The 21,229-nt window shown below is 37.4% G+C and overlaps 1 protein-coding gene across 1 annotated transcript in view; it reads left to right on the top strand.

Annotated features, from left to right (window-relative positions):
• Window positions 1–2,813: 2,813 nt before the first annotated feature.
• SEC62 (SEC62 homolog, preprotein translocation factor) overlaps window positions 2,814–21,229 on the top strand; it is a 30,996-nt gene continuing 12,580 nt past the window's right edge. Inside the window, exons 1-5 of the mRNA XM_029214572.1 lie at window positions 2,814–3,122; window positions 11,941–12,049; window positions 13,065–13,170; window positions 19,092–19,296; window positions 19,541–19,633. Coding sequence (XP_029070405.1) covers window positions 3,087–3,122; window positions 11,941–12,049; window positions 13,065–13,170; window positions 19,092–19,296; window positions 19,541–19,633 — 549 coding nt within the window. The 5' untranslated portion in view covers window positions 2,814–3,086. The remainder of the gene's footprint in view (window positions 3,123–11,940; window positions 12,050–13,064; window positions 13,171–19,091; window positions 19,297–19,540; window positions 19,634–21,229) is intronic.

Raw genomic sequence — 21,229 nt, 5'->3', positions numbered from 1 at the left:
ATTGTCAATTAACATATTTTAAAGTGCTTTTATAAAAATAATGCCCCAAAAGGCCTGGGCGTTATTTGCTATACTTCCCTACAATTTTTTTCTTTTCAATTTAGTCACACATATATATTTAACATACAAGATGGACCCAGAGAAAGTGTTATTTAAAACAAAAACCTAAATGTATCAGTTTCCAGTTTGGATAAGTCTGATCAATGGGAATACATTTCTATGTGCTATTCCATTCCACTTACTGGGATGGTAGATCCCAGGAAACTGACTTTTTCAAGTCCACACCTAATCATCAGTCCTCAAGAGAGGGGAACCTGATCAGAGAACACTTTGTTTAGCAGAGCATGGTAATGAGTTTTTATATATTTATGCATCCCAAGGAATCCAGTAAAGAGTAAAGACCTCAAATTCTCTATATAGCAAGAAAAATTCTGAGTTTCGGCCCCAGGGAGAAGAAGTGACAGAGTCCAGGGATAAACAGAAGTTTTGCGTTGGCAGAAGAAAGGGAGAGGGGTAATGTGCCTCATTTGGGTGAGAAATAAAAGTCAAGTCACAGGAATGAGATTGCAAATTCATAAGGAAATCAGAGCAAGAAGTGGCCAGGAGAAACTCCCCACTACCACCATCAAAGATATAAATGGGGTGATGATAAGAGTGCTTGAGCTATTTTTATATAAATATTAAATGGAGGGAGGACCCAGAAACGTGACATTTGGGTTATATGTGCAAACATTAGCCATCCTTAATGTTGCTGTACATGCTGGGGAGCAATGGTGCCTGGCAGGTGGTTAACAAGGGAGTGGAGGATGGTCTGGAGTGTAGAGAGGGTAGAGTTGGGGTGGAACGATTAGCAGGCTTTTGCAACAACATTTCAGGTAGGAAATGATAAAAACCTAATCAAAGCAATGGCAATAGGAATGATGAGGAAGGGAAGAATTCCAAACATCTCAGTTGCAGGATTGCTTACTGATTGGCATGGTTGAGATACCTCCAAGGTTTCTAGCATGAGTGACTAAGTGAACAGTGATGCAGTTACCAGAGTTTAAAAATACAGTAAAAGAGACAGGTTTTGTGGGGGGGAATGGTGATTTCTAGTTGGACATTCAGTGGAGATATCCAGAAGACAACTAGAAATAAACAGTAATGCAGTATTTTGGAATTAAGCTGTAAACATGAATAAGAATCCCCAGAATGCATGGAGAAAAGGGAAGAAGATGAGAATGGAAACGTGGTGGCCAGGAACATTGAAGAGCTAGGTAAAGAGAGAGGAGCCAAAGAGATATCAGAAGGAACAACCTGATATCATGAATGCCAAAGAAGGAGAACAAATTAAGTGCATGGTCAATATTGTCAAGATGCTACAATTTGACATGAATTATTAATGGATGGTGGAGGTACAAACCAAATTGTTGTAGTCTAAGGAGTGAATGTCAGTGAGACGTGGTCGAGTAAATTAAACCTCTTCTGAAGAAAAAGGTGGTAGGGCAGTAGCTAGAGAGGTAGTTATTTTCCGTGAAGGGCTTTCATTCCCCATCATAGTCCTAACCTAGCATTTCGCATCTAGTAGGCACTCAACATCTATTAAATACAATAATATTTTCATTTATAAACTAGCTTTCCTATGAAGAGAATCCAGTGTTCTCCAAATAAAACAGTACAAAACAGATCTACCCTCATTTTGGACGGGGAGGACTGAAGGAAATAAACACATTTCATACTCTGTGTTATGTTTTGGGTTAATTGGTAAGAATCATCATTTTTTCTCACCCCTCTCTGACTACACACACCCTGATTGTAGATTATAGAAGAAAAAGGAACCAAATGACTTGCTGATCCAGTCCCCAGACTGCAGAATTGCATAGTCCAAAAATGAACTTTAGCTATGTTACTTTATAAAAGACTAGGCATCAAGATGCCACTATTTGCCTTAATTACATATTTAATTGCTATTAGGTTACATATATATGGGGAATGAAGAATTTTTTAAAGATATATGCTCAGCATAACATTAAGTGAAAAAGGCATATTATGCAATATGATCTCAGGGGGAAAGGGGGAAATATATATACACACAAAGTATGAATAAATACTAGAAGAAAATAAACTGTTAACAGATCTTTGGACGGTAGCGTTTGGGATTTTTATTTCCTTCATCTTACTTTTCTGTAAATTCCTAATTTTCCATTATTTAAAATCTCCATCTAAAAACACTTACTAGCAATTTAAGCCCATTCTCTTTGATCTAAGTAGCTCTAAAATAACAATAGTTATAATAGTAATTCACCAGACTCCAAGTACCCTGCAGTCTTCTTAATTCCAACTTCTTAGAATCTCTCTCCTTACTCATCGTATTAGTTGCTTGTACTCCCTGAGTTCTCTGACTCGGATTCTAAAGGTGCGTTTCGAGAAGCAACGTGGAAAATGGAATGGGGAATCCAAAGTTTGTTTCACATGAGCCCGACTACCCCCTACATTGTACGGGGAGATAATTTGGCTTAGGTCTCGTCTGTGCCATCTACCAACTGTGGAGCCTTAGATAAATCTGTTCATATCGCTGCACCTCAGCTGTCTCGGCTTTTCCATCTTCAAAATGGGATTAGGAGAATTTACACGTGGGGAATAGATGATGCAGGGCTCACTGGCAAGAAAAGAAGTGCCACACTTAGAGACGTCTAGAATTCCATAGGTCTCAGGAAATCCTCTGTAAAAGGTTCCACCCCAAACCTACTGACTCCGAGGAGCATGGGGCCCCAGGAATCTGTATTTTAATAGCTTCCCAGGTGATTCAGATGCCCAGTCAGGTTTGAGAACCAAGGACTCTTTCCAGTCCTCCTGTTCTTTGATCCACTTCTCAACTTCCTTCTGGTCCCAGCGATTTCCAGTTCCTGCAACAAAAGGAGCTAACGAAAGAGGGGAGAGAAAGCGCAGCCAAGACCCGCCGAGCCCGCCTAGTACCGGCCTCTCGCCAGCCTCCCCGCTCCGGCGCCAGCCGGTAGATTACATAACAGCCCCGCGGCGCGCTATCGCGATATTTCCACCGCCCCCGCCTACTTCCACGTCAGAGGGAACCGGGCGGAGCGGCCAACATGGCGGAACGCAGGCGACACAAGAAGCGGATTCAGGTAGCAAAGCCGAGCCCTGGGATAGGGGACTCTCGGAAGTGGAAGACGCAGGGAAAGCTCCCGGGAAGGGTGGGCGAAATCGAGGACGAGGTGGGGTGGGGTTCCCCCGCGAGGTCGCCGGTTGCGGGCTGAGTCGTTTTGAGGGGCCTGAGGAAGGGCGGTGTTGGCGACGGCGGAGACCGAGGCGGAGGTGCTGGGGCAGCGGCGGAAGGCGGGAGGCGCGGCCGCCAGCCCAGGGTGGCGGCGGCGGCGGCGGCGGCGGCGTTGTCGTTGTCGGCCTGGGCCTGTGCTGGGAGGTCCGCGTCCTCCGAGCGCAGACACCGACCCTCCCCGGGCTCCTCCCCTCCCTTCTCCACGCCATCCTTTCGCCTTAGCTGTCCCGAAATTAAGGCCGCGATAATTAGGGTAGAAGGAGGCGGAGGACTGACCTAAGGCTGCCCGTTCTTTGTGCGCAGATAGAAGGACCGTAGGAGGGGGCAGTGATCGGGGTTTGGTCAGCTGCCCCAGGGGCCCAGGCGGCGATCTGCGTATCCAGATGTTCGTTTGCGTGCAGCCTCCTTTCTCCTCACAGTTATTAACTTAAACGTCCAACTGAAGCTTTCCGGCTTTCTTTCAGCGACACAGTGTAAATAAACAAAACTCCCTTGGTACTGCAAAGAGCGGGTCCCGCCCAGAAACCTTTCACATGCCAGTGTGTCATCCTCATAACCTACATAGCATCCCTCCCTCATTCCACATGCATGTCATCTGTGTATTTCTTCCTTGCAGTTTTCCCCCTGTTGTTCTTGCTCTTTGCCGAGAGGATTAAATATGGGGAACATCTTAGACTCAGGATGTTTTGTTGTCTCCTTATTAGCTCCTGTGCCTAGAAAGCTTCATACGTCGTCATAAATTGATGGCGTGTTGTAAACTGTTAATATACTAATCACAAATTGTTACACTCGTCATTGTCTTTTTGTTCCTTACTATTTCATTGCTTAGATGAATGTTTCTAATGTTTTTTTCCCCCATTTTTATCACTTAACTGACTTACACCACAGGTGATTTGAGCTATGCAAGTTAAAATTCTCCTGAAAACTTTGAAGTACTAGGAAAAAAAAGATGCCAGTGATCAGTAAATTTAGAATTTTAGAATTAGGCAGAAATAAGAAAGTAGTTTCAAAAAGAGTACAGAAGGGGACCAGAGACAATTGCTCCCCAAGTTCAGACAGGTCATAAAACCAAGGCTTAAGGTTATTATGGAAGAAGTTTCTAATTATACTGTTTCTAGTCTTTCAAAATTTAGTGTTATTGGTCAGGTATGGATACAAAATATACTTTTATTAGAATTTGTATTGAAGTTATCAAATTAGGACGTACTGGACTTATATTTACACACATGGTATATTTTATGGCCTTAAATAAACATTGTTTTTACAGTTTCAACTGTTCTTTAATATTGTTGTAAAGGTGATCCTAATTCACTTTGAATACCTGCTCTATTTCAATTGTGACCTCATATTAAGCGGAAAGATAGATTTAAAAACCTGTATAGTAGTGGTAGTGACTGGGAGCTAAAACTTGTGCCTGTTTGTACCCCAGTGTCAGTAATTATTGGCCGTGTAACTTTGGTCAAGTTACTTAACTTTTTTCCTCTATTTCCAAATCCATAAGAAGGAATATTTACCTTAAAAAAATATCCTCATTGGGTTGTTGTGGAAAAAATAGGTGCGTGGGTGACTTGTTATTAAAGGTTATAAAAGCTATTAAAAGAGTGCTTAGCACATAACTCCTTTTTCCCCTTCCCCAGGGATGAAGGCTTTAGGATAATTTGTTTTGGTTTTTGTTAAGCACGCTGATATGCTGAAGAAAAATTAACAGTTATCTATTCAGTAAATAAGCCTTTGAGTTGTGAGTTCCATAAAGAATGGCTGTTTACTTACTGTTGTTTAGTTGGGGATTAGATAAGTGTGTGAGGATCTGATTGCTAAAAATCAAGTTGGCATACTGCTAAGTGAAAATAAATAACATTTTTCACCTCCTCCAAGTTTTCTACATAGCTGTGCTATGTAAAATGTTGTGGAGATCTTGGGAGTGCTACCTGGAGTACTACTGTGCAGTGTCAACAGATTAATAGAAGTGTACAATATCTTATAAAACTCCTTGGTTTTTTTCCCTCCAGAGAATCAGAAACTCTATAATATTGGCATTACTTTAGACAAAAAGATCAAACGTAATGACCAAATTCAGAGTTGAAGTTACAGAAAAAATTCTATTGTGAGACTCTGGGCAAAAAGATCTGTAATATTAACTCAGTTTCCTGTTGCTACTTGATGTTTCATGTTTAGAAAAGATTTTTATGTTTAGTAGATTTACTGATCTTGAATTGTAATTTGTATATTGGGGGAAATGATTGATACAAACAAGTTCAGGGTTTTAAAAAGTAGTTAATTTGTATGCTTTTTCTTTTTTTTAAAATTTATTTTATTTATTTTTGGCTGCATTGGGTCTTCGTTGCTGCACGCGTGCTTTCTGTAGCGGTGAGCGGGGGCTACTCTTCATTGTGGTGCGCGGGCTTCTCATTGTGGTGGCTTCTCGTTGCAGAGCATGGACTCTAGGTGTGCAGGCTTCAGTAGTTGTGGCTCACAGGCTCAGTAGTTGTGGCACGCGGACTTAGTTGCTCCGTGGCATGTGGGATCTTCCCGGCCCAGGGCTCGAACCCATGTCCCCTGCATCGGCAGGCGGATTCTCAACCACTGCACCACCAGGGAAGCCCTGTATGCTTTTTCTAATGTAGCCTAATTTTAGATTCTGGTATTCCATCAAAGTTGGAAGCAAGAAGACTATTTTGTCACATTTCCTTCTTGGACTCACTTTACTGGTCACTGAAAACCAAAAGTGAGCTGCGTGTTCACTGACGTTATATTGGAAAGTTTTCATGATTGAGATTCTCAAGTGAGAGTGATCTCAATTCAAATTAATAAAACATTTGAAAGTAAATAATTGTAAGTTTTCTAAGAAATGCAATTATGTAAGTTTTTAAGAACATTAAAATCAGTGCTTATAGGTTAACAAAGTGCTGCTTACTAGAAGGGTTAATTGAGAATCCTAGTACCATGAAATTTTAGAGTTGAAAACGATTTTCAAGTAGTAGGGTTTTTTGGAATCTTTTTGCACAAATGCAGCTCTTATGTAAAAGCAGAGGGGTGGGCCCAAAGCCCTATCACCTCAGTACCCCACTACTTCACTACCATTATCCCTCATCCTTAAGCTACTTTTAGGACCTAGATCTAAAAGCATTACTAGGTATAAAATGTATTGATCTAAACCGTTAACATCATTTTACAGATACACTGAGGTTCAGTGAGGATATGTGGCTTGACCCAGGGTCACTCATCAAGATAGTAAAACCAGATTTAGACCAAGTCTTCTAATTCCAGTTGAATGTTCATTCCACCACACCATTGATAAAAAATAAATTGTTTTGACATACTTTAATCTTGCAATCTTTATATTAAATTGTACAACAAAGACTTAACGACACTTGTCCCTGCTAAAGAGGCTCATCCCATTTAGTGTTCTGCTTATGTGTAAAGTATCTAGTTGAGTTTTGGGACATTGAAATGGCTTATTCATTCCTAGAAATTTTATAATACCTGCATCTCAGTTAACTTTGTTGCACCCATCTGTCTCCCTGTCAGTAAAACCCTGACATATCACGAACCAATATGCTTAATTTCAGAAAAGGGCAAGTTTAGGATTATGCGCTCTGACTCTGGGACTTTCTGAAGAAAAGAGATGGAACCCAGGAAGCCAGTCCTAAGTGGAAAAACTCCCCCCAGAGGCTTAATGAAGGGCTTACAATGGCAGGGGGTGGGGGATGTTAGAAGGGCACTGCCAAAGTCAAGATACAGAGACTCTTGTAAAGCTCTGTTAGTAACATACTGTGTGACTTTAAGCAAAGGATTTATCTAAGATCTCCTCCAGCTTTCAGATTTTAACCTGTTAACCTATTTACATTTTCACGAATATTTTATACTGTTTGTATAAAGATACAAATTGACAGTTGGTGAACTAATCTTTTTCTTTTGCTCGGTTCATTCAACAAGCTTATTTATTACCTAAGCTTATTTCTATTGAATATAACAATTTTTAAAAATTCTAGTCGTTTTGGGGGTCGGAGGATGGGGAAAACAAATTCTAAGTCAAAAATTCTGTGAGATTGAAGTCCATGGCTTACTGACTCTTGATCTAATATTTTTTTTCTCAAAAAGATTATCTTAAGTACCAAAAATAATATATAGTTAGAAATGGTAACCCCAGTTTCATTGTAGTATTTGAGTGTTGAAGTATTCTAAAATAAAAATATTTGTTAAATAATTTAAAAAGAATGTTCTACCCAAACTTTAAATTTTTGTAATTTTGGATTAAGGGTTGCAACACCCGGCATCTTGGTGTTTGGGTTGGCAGTCCAGCCTCAAAACGTACTGGTTCTTTGCTTCCTCATTCTAAAACATTTGAGCTCATTCACTGAGCTACAAAGTTCTCTTCATTCAAGGCTCGATGAGCTGGTTTCTCTTGGTTAGTGGGTGATGTTATTCGCAAAAGGCCTTCACTTTTTGTCAGAGGGTTTCTAGAAAAGTTAGGAAAATATTCTGAATATTTCTTCACATCAAAAGGGAACAAAGAGGGGAAGTACTTTAGTCTAATGTATAAACAGGAAGAGGATAAGACTGTTTTAGCCTGCAGCAGGGGAGCAGTGAGAATGAAGATTCCATGGCAGGCTCTTCTATATTACTAGCTTCCCAAGGTCATATTCTCTTGGTGCTCTTCTGTAGCAGTCTTTCTTTCTGGCTTTAAAGCCCCAGCAGATGGCACAAATTCTATACTGTTAGAGACAGTCTACAGTATGTATAACTTATATGTGGTATAATGAATATTTCATAATATTTCACAGAGGATAATAGAAACTTTTTAAGGATTTGAACTTGAAGGAGGAGCAAGGAAGGAATCAGTTCTGTTGTACCAATATGTTGATAGAATTCACTACTTTTCTAGTCAGATGTTTAAGGGAAGTTAAGTGATACTTTAAGAAAGTATCAAGGAATAAGTAACTGTCTGGTTGGGAGAGATTATCCAAGTCCATGTTTTCTGGGTCTGTTCACTTCATTCTTGCTTTGTAGTGCCTTTACCAAGGAGGGGAAGGGAATGCAAAGAGAATACTTGAGTCTGTTTTTGCAGTTGTGGAAAAGAGTTTGGTGAACTTGAAGTTAATTGTTAAAATGAGGTTTTAAAATGTGGATTCATGTATTATCAGATTCCCTATTATATAATAATAGAACGGACTTTTCAGTTTCTTGGGTATTCTAATAGATTTTACGTCTGATGCCTCTTATCAACAATCAGTAGATTAGTACCTGTATGCCTGTGTTCAGTAAATGGTTTGAGTGTTAATATGAGTGTAGACTTGTCATGCCTAAAGTTGATGTGATTGTTTTTCCCCCAAGAATCACCTTCCTCCCAAATTTCTGTTAATTGAAAAACTGTCCTTTCAGTTGATCAAATTAGAAATCTGACATCTTTTACTAAGCCATTTCATTCATCTTTTATCATTGAGTCCTATCTGTTGTACATTTGAAATGTTTCAAATGTCAAAATCCTTCCCATTCTTAGTCTAGTATCACATCACATCTTACTTGAATACTAAGTAGTTTTCCTGCCTTGTGCTTTTTTCCCCCAGTTCATTCTACATACAGGCTCCAAAATAGTGTCTAAGTCATTTTTTTTTTTCTCATTTTGTCCTCCTTCTATTCAAAACCTAGTTTCTGTGACTTAAGGAGTAAATTTGAAATTTCTTAGACTGCCTTGAATACTGTTTAGCCCTATTATACATACTTAACCTCACAATTCTTCCTAACTTGTCTCTACTAGAGCCAAATTTTATGCTCATTTTTAGCCACAGTATGTTTATGCTATTCATTCAGCTTATCCCAAATTTGTTCATCTTTCAAAATCCAGGTCCCTCTTCCAAGAGGTCTTTCATAGCTATTCTCATCCACATTGATAATCTCACTCCTTTTGTACTCCTAAAATATTTTTTCTGCCACTCATTTTGGAAAATAACAGTTGTTGTTTTGGAAGGTTATAACAAAGTGGAGGTATCATGCCTTAACAAATTTTTGGTATTAACGGTAGCACCCAGAGTTATTATAGGGTAAACACTCAGTAAGTATGCATTTGAACAATTTATGTTTATTGAGACTTCTCCCCCACATACCATTTTTAATCAAGCATATCCCAGTAACAAGTTATCAGTTAATTGGATAAATCTTTAAATTGGCAACAGTTGTATCAACTGAGGGAAAAATTGAACATATATGGATGTGATTATAAAATAGAATTGGTTTCTATAAAGCCAATTATAGTATCTCATTATTTCCAACTATTTATATAGTATTACTTTTTTGGCTGTACGTGACTATATAGGATATTATTTACTAATAGATGAGCCTCCTAGAAATGCAGTGCGTTACACAGACATAATTAAATGCTATCGTTTAACATATACTAACATATATGTTAATAATTTTAGTGTGATTTCAAAAACCGAAATATAGAATTTTTAGTTTGTCAGAAACTATATTTTGTGACTAGGACCCAGATTAAATAATTATGAACATTGTAGATGTTACTGAACTTGGAGTGTTAAATTTTGAATTTACAGTTTCTTAAGATTCTATTTCTTTGTGATATGTGTTTTTATATATAAAACTAAAGGTCTTTTAATCACATAAATATTTGGTTTTTACTATAGTTTTCATTTGGATTGAATGGTTTGGGCTTTTTTTTTTCTTTTTTAAAATTTTTATTGTATATTGGAGTATAGTTGATATACAGTGTTGTGCAGGCTTTTAATTTCTATTGTCACAAATAGTAACCCACAAGTGGGGTAATACGAGAGTATAAGAATCATGCATTGTTAATTGGCTGTTGGAAGTAGAGGAGTTGGGAAGTGCAAAGAAGGAAATACGAGAAGTAGCTGCCAGGTGACCCAGCAACCACGGCACAGATTTTCGCTTCATCTCACAAATTACTCCTCTTCAGGATAAAATTAAAGCTGAAACTTTGATTTGTTAGTTGTTCCTTATTTTCAACAAACATAACTGAATGCAAACTAACTTGAAATCTGTGGGAAAACTGACGTAAAGATAGATGATTTAGAGAGTTTATTTTTCCTGTTTTGTGTTATTAGAATGTCTTGCCTAAAACATAACTGTCTTCAGCATTAATTTTTCTCGGCATACTAGATTCTTGGCAGATAATTCTTTACTATTATTTGGCACTTTATTCATCTTAAGAAATAGCCTTTCCTGAAATCATTCACATTTAAATTGTATATTGCTAGAAATATTGCTTGAGTGCTCTGTGTACTGTGCTAAAACATGTAATTAAAGACAGTACTTTTATTATGATAGCTTACAGCAATAAGACAACTAAAAGTATATATATAAAAGATATATGCAAACGTAGACTGACCTAATTTTCTTCAGTATATGAATGGGGAGAATAAGTATACAGGAACATAAGTTCAGAATGTAAGGAAATAAAAGCAAGATGGGGAATGATAAACAATGAAGCTGGTAGAAAGTTTGGAGGAGGGAATGGAAAAAAGAAAACAGGGAAGGATTAAAGCAGCCTTTCCAAAACTCTTTGTGCCCTTCCATTAATCAGTTCTTAAATGAGATTGTAATTTATTTGTCTATTGCATATTTTTTTGCTGTACGTGGGCCTGTCACTGTTGTGGCCTCTCCCGTTGTGGAGCACAGGCTCCGGATGCGCAGGCTCGGCGGCCATGGCTCACGAGCCTAGCCGCTCCGCGGCATGTGGGATCTTCCCAGACCGGGGCACGAACCCATGTCCCCTGCATCGGCAGGCGGACTCTCAACCACTGCGCCACCAGGGAAGCCCTGCATCTTTATTTTTGCTTTACCCCGTTCAGAAAGAAAAGAAGAAAGACAAGGTGAGAAAAGATTCCCTGACGGTATCTAGAATCTGTAACCACAGGGGAAAGGGAAGAGAATACAAATCTTCAGCATCTCTGATAGTAGTTTGTATCTGGGACCGCACTGGGACAGCTGTCTTTGGTTAATTTGAGAACTCCTCCTGCAATCTGTTGTCCATTGTTCAAGGTACATGGCTTTGGCTGTTATTTAACATTTATTTATGGCACCTGTTTCTACTTACTTTGACATTTGGGCGCTCACTATTGACAGCCTCTTAATGTTTTGAATTATTGCATTACGGCTTTTAAAAAGAGACCAGGCAAGAGTGAAGGTGAACTGGTACAAAATGATTACCATACTGGAAAAACAACTCAAAATAAATGCCTTGTAGCTGAGGCCAAGAGGCAGACAGGTTTGGGCCCTATCAACTTGTATTTGAAAAACGTGATTTTAAAAATCTCCATTCCAGGGCCTTCTCTGGTGGCACAGTGGTTGAGAGTCCGCGTGCCGATGCAGGGGACACGGGTTCTGCCCCTGTCCGGGAGGATCCCACATGCTGCGGAGCGGCTGGGCCCGTGAGCCATGGCCGCTGAGCCTGCGCGTCCGGAGCCTGTGCTCCGTAACGGGAGAGGCCACCACAGTGAGAGGCCCACGTACCGCAAAAAAAATCTCCATTCTGTCTTCTGTATACATTACCAGGTCTGCCCCAGAAAAAGCTTGAAAGAAAGGCCTGTACTAAACTTAAAAAGATTTTCAGAAGAGATCTGTAAATTATTCTTCAGTATATCAATGTCACAAGTAAATGATTACATTAAATTAATATTCTTATTTTGCAGGAAGTTGGTGAACCATCTAAAGAAGAGAAGGCTGTAGCCAAGTTTCTTCGATTTAACTGTCCAACAAAGTCCACCAATATGATGGGTCACCGGGTTGATTATTTTATTGGTAGGATTACATCAATAAAATTATATTTGTGTGCATATCTTATGAAGATACCTAATTTGGGGATAGGTAGATATTTTAAAAATGCTCTCCAAGCATGATTGGTGAAGCTAGATGATGAGCATATGACAATTGATTATCCTGTTCTTTCCTTTCATGATTGAAAATGTCAATAAAAATAAAAGAAAGTGCTTTTTAATAACGTTTCTTGGAAATTTTTAAAATAGGATTTATTTTCAGTACTAACACTAACTTTTATTCAGATAGTACATGTACTTAACGATACTCTTTTTGTAAAACTCTGGCATAGAATTCAGTGTGAAACAAGTGTGTCAGAACCAACTTAGGAGTGTTTGTTATTCACATAATCTAAACAACTTCATAATAAGCTAATATTATCTGTAATGTCTCATAGCTTATAAATCAATAGTTGTTGAGTTTGCCTGTCTGATCAATTAAGGTTGAATTACCTATTATTGGGAAGAAATTTATTTATCATCTCTTCAGTGTTATGATTAATGATTTTGATAGTCCTTAAAAGTTTATAAAAATAGACATGCTGATTTTTTCACATCTCATATATTTAGCTTCTTCCAATGACAGTAGATTGTTTCAGAGCTTATTCCTCGGTGGGTTACAATAAAGCTTGGTGACAGAATTTCTGTTACTGTGGTAGAGGAAGATTTTTGGTTTGTTTATCCCATATTATGATTATTTGATAAGAGTGTTATTTACATTTATTTTGAATTTTTTAAAGAACATTTTCTCATTAATTTATCTTGCTTTAGTTAATATTTTTGAATGTCATTTATTTCAGAGCATTACTTTAAGAAAGGTGCTTAATCAGTATGTTTCACAAATTGAGGTTTTGAGGATCATTATGTCAGACTTAAATTTTCTGTTGAACTTGGTTTTATTTTCGGATGCCAGAATGTTGAAATTTGCCTTATAGAATATTGTTTAGATAAGCACAAATCCTGCTGTATACTAAATTTAAAATAATAAATTTCTTCTTTAGCTTCAAAAGCAGTGGATTGCCTTTTGGATTCAAAGTGGGCGAAGGCCAAGAAAGGAGAGGAAGCTTTATTTACAACGAGGGAGTCTGTGGTTGACTACTGCAACAGGTAGTTTTTATTTCTTAGTGAAGGATAATATAAATAGTAATTTAAAAATATTCTCCATGGTCCTGAAGCTCCTTCCCTATTTCATCATTAAGTATAGTGCTATTACAGCATAGCTCAAGTGTAGCTTTTACATGTAACCTGGATTTCTTCAGTACTTCTGGAAATGAATTTATTTGATGTTAGGCTATCATATATTTATAACTTTTATTTGTGTTCTGTTACATTTGTACATTTGCCAGGCTGACTGAACTGAAGGATCAGCAATAAAAATCATATACCAGTGCCTGTCGTGAACAAAAAAGTTCTTTCTTTTCTAGAGCAAAAGTTGGGGAATCTTTTCCAAAACTTTGTCAGAGATTCCTAATAGACCTGTTGTCCCTGTTTTGTTTTGTTTTTTCAGCGCCTACTGAGCCATTAGCCAGGTACCCTTCCCTATTTTGTTTGTGATTGCTAATATATTCCTTGTGAAATCAAGGCAGCTGAAACATCTGTCTTTTCTTCATTCCAAGATGAAGTATAGACAGTTCAGTAACATATCCATGTTTTTTATAATAAGTACTTCTCCTTTGGGAAAAACTTTTCATGGTTAATGGTGTACAAAAATCACTTTTCTGGGGAATTCCCTGGTGGTCCAGTGGTTAGGACTTCTCGCTTCCACTGCAGGGAGCACAGGTTCAATCCTTGGTTAGGGAACTAAGATCCCACATGCTGCATGGCGCAGCCCCCAAAAAATCTTTTCTCTTGGAAAGGAGTATGCTGGGGTTTTTTTTGGTTTTTTGTTTGTTTTTCCAATTTTTCCCTTGGTTTATTTACTACTTAAACATATTTATTAAGATGTTAGTATATGAAATTTTGTTTTTGTGATACTAAATTTTGTAATTGGTGGGAATTTGACATTTTAGATTATTTTATATGCTTAGCAGGGAGATACACGTAGCATTTACTAATATATTGCTTAATGGCATTTAAAGTATCAGCCACATGAGACCCCTCTTAAAAACCACTATTTTACAACCTGGTTTCTAAAACTGTAAAGTTGAAGAATTATTAACTATTTCTTAAAATTCTTAGCTGCCAGGGACTTGCCTGGCAGTCCAGTGGTTAAGACTCCACACTTGCACTGCCATGGGCCCAGGTTTGATCCCTGGTCGGGGAATTAAGATCCCACAAGCCACACTGCACAGCCAAAAAAAAAAAATTCTTAGCTGCCAAAATCTAGAGTCACTAATGGACCTTTGAGAAACAATGGAAATTTCATTGTCGGGGCAGGGATTAGCTAACAGTGGTGTAGTCGGTATTTTCCTTTACAGCCATCTGTGTATTAGAACTGCAAAGTGCAAATTTCCTTGCCTGCCTCAAAACAGACTTATTTTTTATATATATAGTGTAAAAATTAAAAGATGCTATAAATGCAGAAACAGAGAAGTTAAATCACTTATCCAAGGTCACACAGCTAGTAAGTGGCTGAGCCAGAATTCTAAATCCAACAATCTGACTTCATAGTCCATGCTCTTAACCACTGCACTATACTATCTCCTCCAAAATGATGATGGATTTAATGAAGCAAAAATTAAGATGAAGGATTAACCTGTCAATACTATTTGAATATTAAATCTGAGCCCAAATCTCTGAGGAGAGCAGCCAGTATTAATACACTTCACTTGGCTTTTTAGGAGACTTGATACTTCGTTATATGAAAAGCAAAAAAAACCTGAGTACAGAGATTGTCCTAGCAATACACTCACTTTTTGTTGTATATGTTATTCCCATTCATATCAAGCTTTTTGTGTCCTTTTTGCACTAAGAGAGAGAAGCATAACTACCTAAAGTTTTCAAAGCCACTTCTAATAATAACCATGGTGACCTCATGATGGCCAGCCCTCATGGGTTCCTGCCTGACTACAGGCAAAACCACAAAGGGACACTTGTCCTGTCTCATTTTCTGAAGTCTTGAGGGAGTCTAAGGAAAAACAAAGGAAAACAGGAAACTGTAGGATGTGCCTCTTTATGGCCTATTTCAAGTACAGACTCTTCAACCTTTTATCTAGCATCATCCTAACACTCCTAGTGACTTTGCATCTCCAACCCCCCAGTCCAGTAGTGTCCTTCTCACTCTCATTCATATACCATACTCATTCTCTCTTCTGGTCTTTCTTTGATAATAACCTGCCATTTTCCGCAAACAGTTCTTCCTCTATCCTGCCTGCCTCTCAATATAAATATCTCTCAAATTCCATCTCTACCATCTAGTATTCCCCAGATCCCCTAGCCCACATTAAACTAATGTTCTACAGAATTTATAAAGGTAATAGCATACAGTTTAGTCCTTAACTATTTAAATAGAATTGTTGCATGTGTGTTAGTTTTTCTAAATTTCTTGCCTGCTAAATCTGAAGGCAATTGGAGGACTGTTTTATACTTTATTGTAACTCCACAGCAATTAGCACAATGTGGGCATTCACCATTGTCAGATAAGTGAAGGTCCTAAACATATGTCTGGCATTTAATAAACATTTATTAAACCTGGTAAAAAAAATTAAGAGGTGAAGAAAAATAATAAGCAATTTAATAACTTTTCACAAGCTGCTTTTAATCCATTCATTTATTCTAGAAATACTTATCAAATATCTATTATAGGCCAGGCCTCAGGAATACAGAGATAATTGTGACTTGGTTTCTGCCTCCAAAGCACATATTTTCATCTGTTAGAGAAGATTTGTGACTAATTACAATACAGTGTGTTCTGTAAGAAAGACAGAAATGGGGAAACTTCAAGAATGGCCTCTCAGGGAATATGTTTTAATCAAATTTTGAAACAGAAATAGGTGATTACCCAGCAAACAATAGGAGAGTGGACATTTGATCCTGGCAGAGGGCACAGAACATACTGAGATAGGAAAGTAAGAGTAGTCTGTGAAAATGTCAGAGTTTATGTAGATGATCTGTACTGTACAGTGTGTTTAAAGCTAAATAAATGGAGGCACTGATTTTATTACAATAGTAAATGTCATCTCATTTTTTGAGGCATAGAGTGAATTGAAGTAGGCATTCTCTAAGGAACTATCAAGGAATAAGTGAATGATTCTACTTATTAATGAATGGAATGAGGGTATAATGTAACTATTTATAAAACCAAATGTGTTTGTGTTTTCCATAACTATCAATATTAAATGAAATTCAAGATTTTGCTACAGCAGTAGTAATGGCTAACATTGAGAACATGCATGCCAGGCACCACACTAAACAATCTACATGCTTCTCATTTATACCCCATTTTAGAAATACACTAAAATTAAGTAACTTACCCAATACTACATAGCTCGTTATGTGGTAGAGGTGATATCTGAACCCATCTACCTGAATGTGAACTTCTCAAGACCAATTTGATTGGTTAATAGTCTTCTTTTCTCTCAAGGGGTTGGGGCAGCTGTACAGGAGGAGTAACAGAAGCAGGTGTTCCTGCTGATTCTGTGCTCTTCTGTATCTGCTCGTCAAGGGAAGGATTTTTTTTTTTCTCCTAAAGTTCTATGGTTTATATTTTTTAATTGTTTATTTCTTTATTAAGAACATGTTTTTTCACTAAAGTAAATTTGAGAAAATTTTGAAAATGGTACAGAAGAAAATCCAAATTACCAATAATGTTGCTTCATGGATAATTATATTACCATTTGAGACTATATACTCAAGTATCTGTGTTTGTGTGCACATGTACTCTTACTATATGGAGAGCTGTAATATGAACTGTAGTATGAAATGCTGGTTTTCAATTAACATACAATGAATAAGATGTATTTTTGTTTTTGTATTAACACATTATTGACTGGGGTGGGGGGTTTTGCAGAAACTAATGCTGTGGTGTTAGTACATCTGCGGTCAGTAATGTGTGAAGTTGTAATGAATGATCCTGATAGAAAATCTGGAAATCATCTAAGTGCAAAAATAGAGATTAGAATATTTTCATTATAAATTTTTGTAAGAAGTTCTGAAGTAGTAAAAATTAAAGATCCCCCTTCATATGCAAATACCCACCACTACTCTTTAAGTCTCACTTTCTACTCATAAGTAGTTAATTATTAAGGGTCTCATTTCAGATTTTTGCTTGTTTATGTATATATGTATATGTGTAGCAGATATTAATGATGGATTCTTTGGGGGCATTTCAGGCAGTGGCATAATTATATATGCCGTATAGATCTTCTGAACAAGTAAAAGTCCAAATGAGGAGACCTAGAAGTTAGCTTTGTGGAGATGTTCATGGGGTGGACCTAACTGAGCAGCAGAAAGAAGCCCAGCCAAGCAGGTCAAAACACAGGTGGGCACAAGATAATGATCAGAAATAAGTTGTCTTTAGGCAAGAAGGAGGCATCTAGTTAGCAAGTGGTATGATGTGCTGGAGTAGGCACCAGTGAAGGTATTGAATAGAAAGGTGGATAGTTACCATTAACAGGCACAGATGGTGGCAGTGGGACCTAGCTTCTAGTTGTGTTTTGGTAGTTGTACTTTATCAAGGCAGGAATAAAGAAATCAGGAACTCTGAAACTGGAACATAAGATTTGAAAAGATGGCTTTTAGATGACAAAGGTAAGGGTAAACCAGTTTCTTGAGTAGGATTAGAAAAGATTGAGGCAGCCAAGGTTGACTTAATTTAGGGTCAGCTGAGCTTCTAAATTCATCAGATAAAGAAGTGAATAAAGCAAGGATCTTACTCTTAAGAAGTTTACAGTCTAGTGAAGGCAAACAAGCATGTTATAAATTGTATATTAAACTAAAAGAATAAATGCTGTGGATAGGATAACAGGAAACAGGAGGAAGGATGGGGGATAGATTTATAATTTTAAACAGGGTAGGCTTATAGAGAGGGTAACATTTGAGGGAAGACTTGAAAGAAGTGAGGAAGTAGACCAAAAGGACATGCTTATTTGGGGGAAGAGCATTCTAGATAAAGGGAATAGCCAGTGGAAATGCCCTGAAGTAGGAATATTAAAAAAAAAACAAAAAACAAAATAACCCCTGCTATATAGAAGAAAGATCAGTTCATTGAGAGAAATTAATGAAGCAAGGAACACATGGTGTTGTTCTGCTACATATATTGTACAGTTTTCAACTTGATACTGTGTTGTTTTCAGAGTCCAGAAATCTCACCTTAGCATATTTAATTATTCCTTAGTTAATTGGAGATATTTAATTACAGTGACAGGCTGAATAGTGAAGTACATGGAGAGAAGAAAAATACATCAAGAAGGACAGGTGAAGACACGATTTGGATCAGTCAGATCATGGGCACCTTTTTTTTTTTTTTTTTTTTTTTTTGTGGTACGCGGGCCTCTCACTGCTGTGGCCTCTTCCGTTGCGGAGCACAGGCTCCGGATGCACAGGCTCAGCAGCGGCCATGGCTCACGGGCCCAGCCGCTCCGCGGCATGTGGGATCTTCCCAGACCGGGGCACGAACACGCGTCCCCTGCATCGGCAGGCGGACTCTCACCCACTGCGCCACCAGGGAAGCCTGGGCACATTTTTAATCTGCTAACATTTCTTAAACTGTTACATTTATTTTCCCCATATATTTATATACCACTTATGTCTGCTCTTGAATTTGAGACTTAACTTTAAATAAAGCAGTCTTGATTACTCCTAATGAACCTAGAGAAAAACTTAAGGATAATTCCAAACCTATAATCTCATTAAATTATACAGTTAAAAAATGAAAATTAGGTTGACAACTTTCATATAATCAAATTGGCTACACAGGTTTTCAGTTAGACATTTTTGATTGTTCTTCAATGGGCTTACTAGTTGTAATTTCTTTTGTGAGTTGCCAGTGTATGTCTTCCTTTGCTCATTTTATTCAGGTCTTGAAATTTTTGCTTTTTAGTCTGTATATAATTTATAGGGAATGTAATGTCATATCTTTGTTTCCAAAGGCTTTTAAAGAAACAGTTTTTTCATCGGGCACTAAAAGTAATGAAAATGAAGTATGAGAAAGACATAAAAAAAGAAAAAGAGAAAGGAAAAGCTGAAAGTGGAAAAGAAGAAGATAAAAAGAGCAAGAAAGAAAATCTAAAGGATGAAAAGACAAAAAAGGAAAAAGAAAAAAAGAAAGATGGTGAAAAGGAAGAATCCAAAAAGGTGATTTCAACTAAAATTAAGTAAAAATCAAAAAATTATTACTTGCACATTAGCACTACTGGTGTATCAGCACTTTAAAATATTGCGCAACAACCACTTAAACCACATTAGGATTCTTACAAATACTGTGGTTGAGAATTTTGATTTCTGTGTCTCATATAGTGAAACTTTGACTATATGGATGTTCATTGCTTTTTGCTTCTTTGCAAACGTGTTTTCTTCTATTCAACTTGTTTTTTAATAGGAGGAAACTCCTGGAACTCCCAAAAAGAAGGAAACTAAGAAAAAATTCAAGCTTGAGCCACATGATGATCAAGTTTTTCTGGATGGAAATGAGGTGAGAGTATCTAGCTTATAAGTAGAAATCCAATTTTCCATAGGAGTTTTTAGAATTATCTTTGATGCCTTCACTAAGAAAAGAAGTAATTCAGATAAATTTAACCATGTAGATACAAAATCTACTTTTTAAAAGTGAATATCTCTGAATTTAGATTTATAAAAATTTTTTTAAATCAATCTGAATCGGGTTCAGCTGTCTATGATAGATAGGAAACATGAAATAACAGTGGCTTAAAACAAAACAGATACTTGTTTCTCTCTCATTAATGAAATCGGAAGGTAAACAGATATGGCAGCTCCAGGGTGGATCTGAACTTTTCCGCCTGTGTGAGGCAGTTAGTAAAGATTATCTCATGGTGCAAAATGACTGCCAGCCTTATATCTGCATCCAGAGGAGGGAAGGAGAATGAGGGACATGCTTCCTTTTTAAGGATACTTTCCAGGAAGCTGGCGATTTTATTTCTGCATGTATTCCATTGGCCGGAACCTACTCATATGGTCATGCCTACCTGCAGTAAAGTCTTAGAAATATGCTTTTTATACTGGATGGTCATTTGCCCAGTAAAGTATAAGATTCCCATTAGAATCAAAGGAAAAAAAGTACAATGGTTAAAGAGAGACACCTACAGGTTTCTGCCTCTTATAGTTAGACACACGACTATCAGGGTTTAAAATTTTCAATGTTACTTGATGCTTTACTCAAGGAGATCATTTTTATTTATTTAATTTAGTGGCTTATTTTTATGGTTGTAGCCTTCCATGAAGACCACTTAATTTAGTCATTTAACCAATACAAAAACATTTACTTATATACTGGCCATTGAGTTGTTGTGAATTTCTTGCTATACCTAATAAAAAAGTAGTATAAATAGAAAGCAGTGGTTCCTGGAGCTATGAGCTTGAAAATCTGGGAAGGCTTTTCACAAAACATGTGCACTAGGCTCATTCCAGGCATACTTCCATGAAGATCTCTAGGATGGAATCTATAGTAAGTGAGTGTGTATATGGATGTGTGTGTGTGTTTTGTATAATGTATCCCTGGGTGATTCTGGTGAACCCCTGCTTAAGAACCAATGTAATAGAAGACCACAGGTCTTTCTTAATGTGAAAGCGCAAGTACCTTCAGTTAAACATCAGGCATTGGCTATATGCGAAGTTGTTTTTATAGGTGTTGGGAATAACATGATAAATAGGATAAAATTATCTTCTTGGAAGCTCTTATAGTCTAGCAAGCATACAAGCGTTTAAACATGGTATGGGCATACCTCATTTTATTGTACTTCTGTTTATTGTGCTTCAGAGATAAAGTTTTTTGTTTGTTTTTTTGTTTTCAGCAAATTGAAGGTTTACAGCAACCCTGCATTAAGTCTGTCAACTCCGTTTTTCCAACAGCATTTGATCACTTTGTGTCTGTCCCATTTTGGTATTTTTCACAATATTTCAAACCCTCCTCCAGCAAAAAAATTAAGACTCACCAAAGGCTCAGGTGATGGTTAACATTTTTTAGCAATAAAGTATTTTTTACTTAGGGTATGTACATTGTTTTCTTAGACTTAATGCTATTGCACACTTAATAGACTATAGTATAGTGTAA

The sequence above is a fragment of the Monodon monoceros genome, unplaced genomic scaffold, assembly GCF_005190385.1.
Source record: "Monodon monoceros isolate NGI ecotype Baffin Bay Population unplaced genomic scaffold, NGI_Narwhal_1 Super_Scaffold_11, whole genome shotgun sequence".
NCBI lineage: Eukaryota > Metazoa > Chordata > Mammalia > Artiodactyla > Monodontidae > Monodon > Monodon monoceros.
This window is presented reverse-complemented; position numbering and strand designations above follow the sequence as displayed.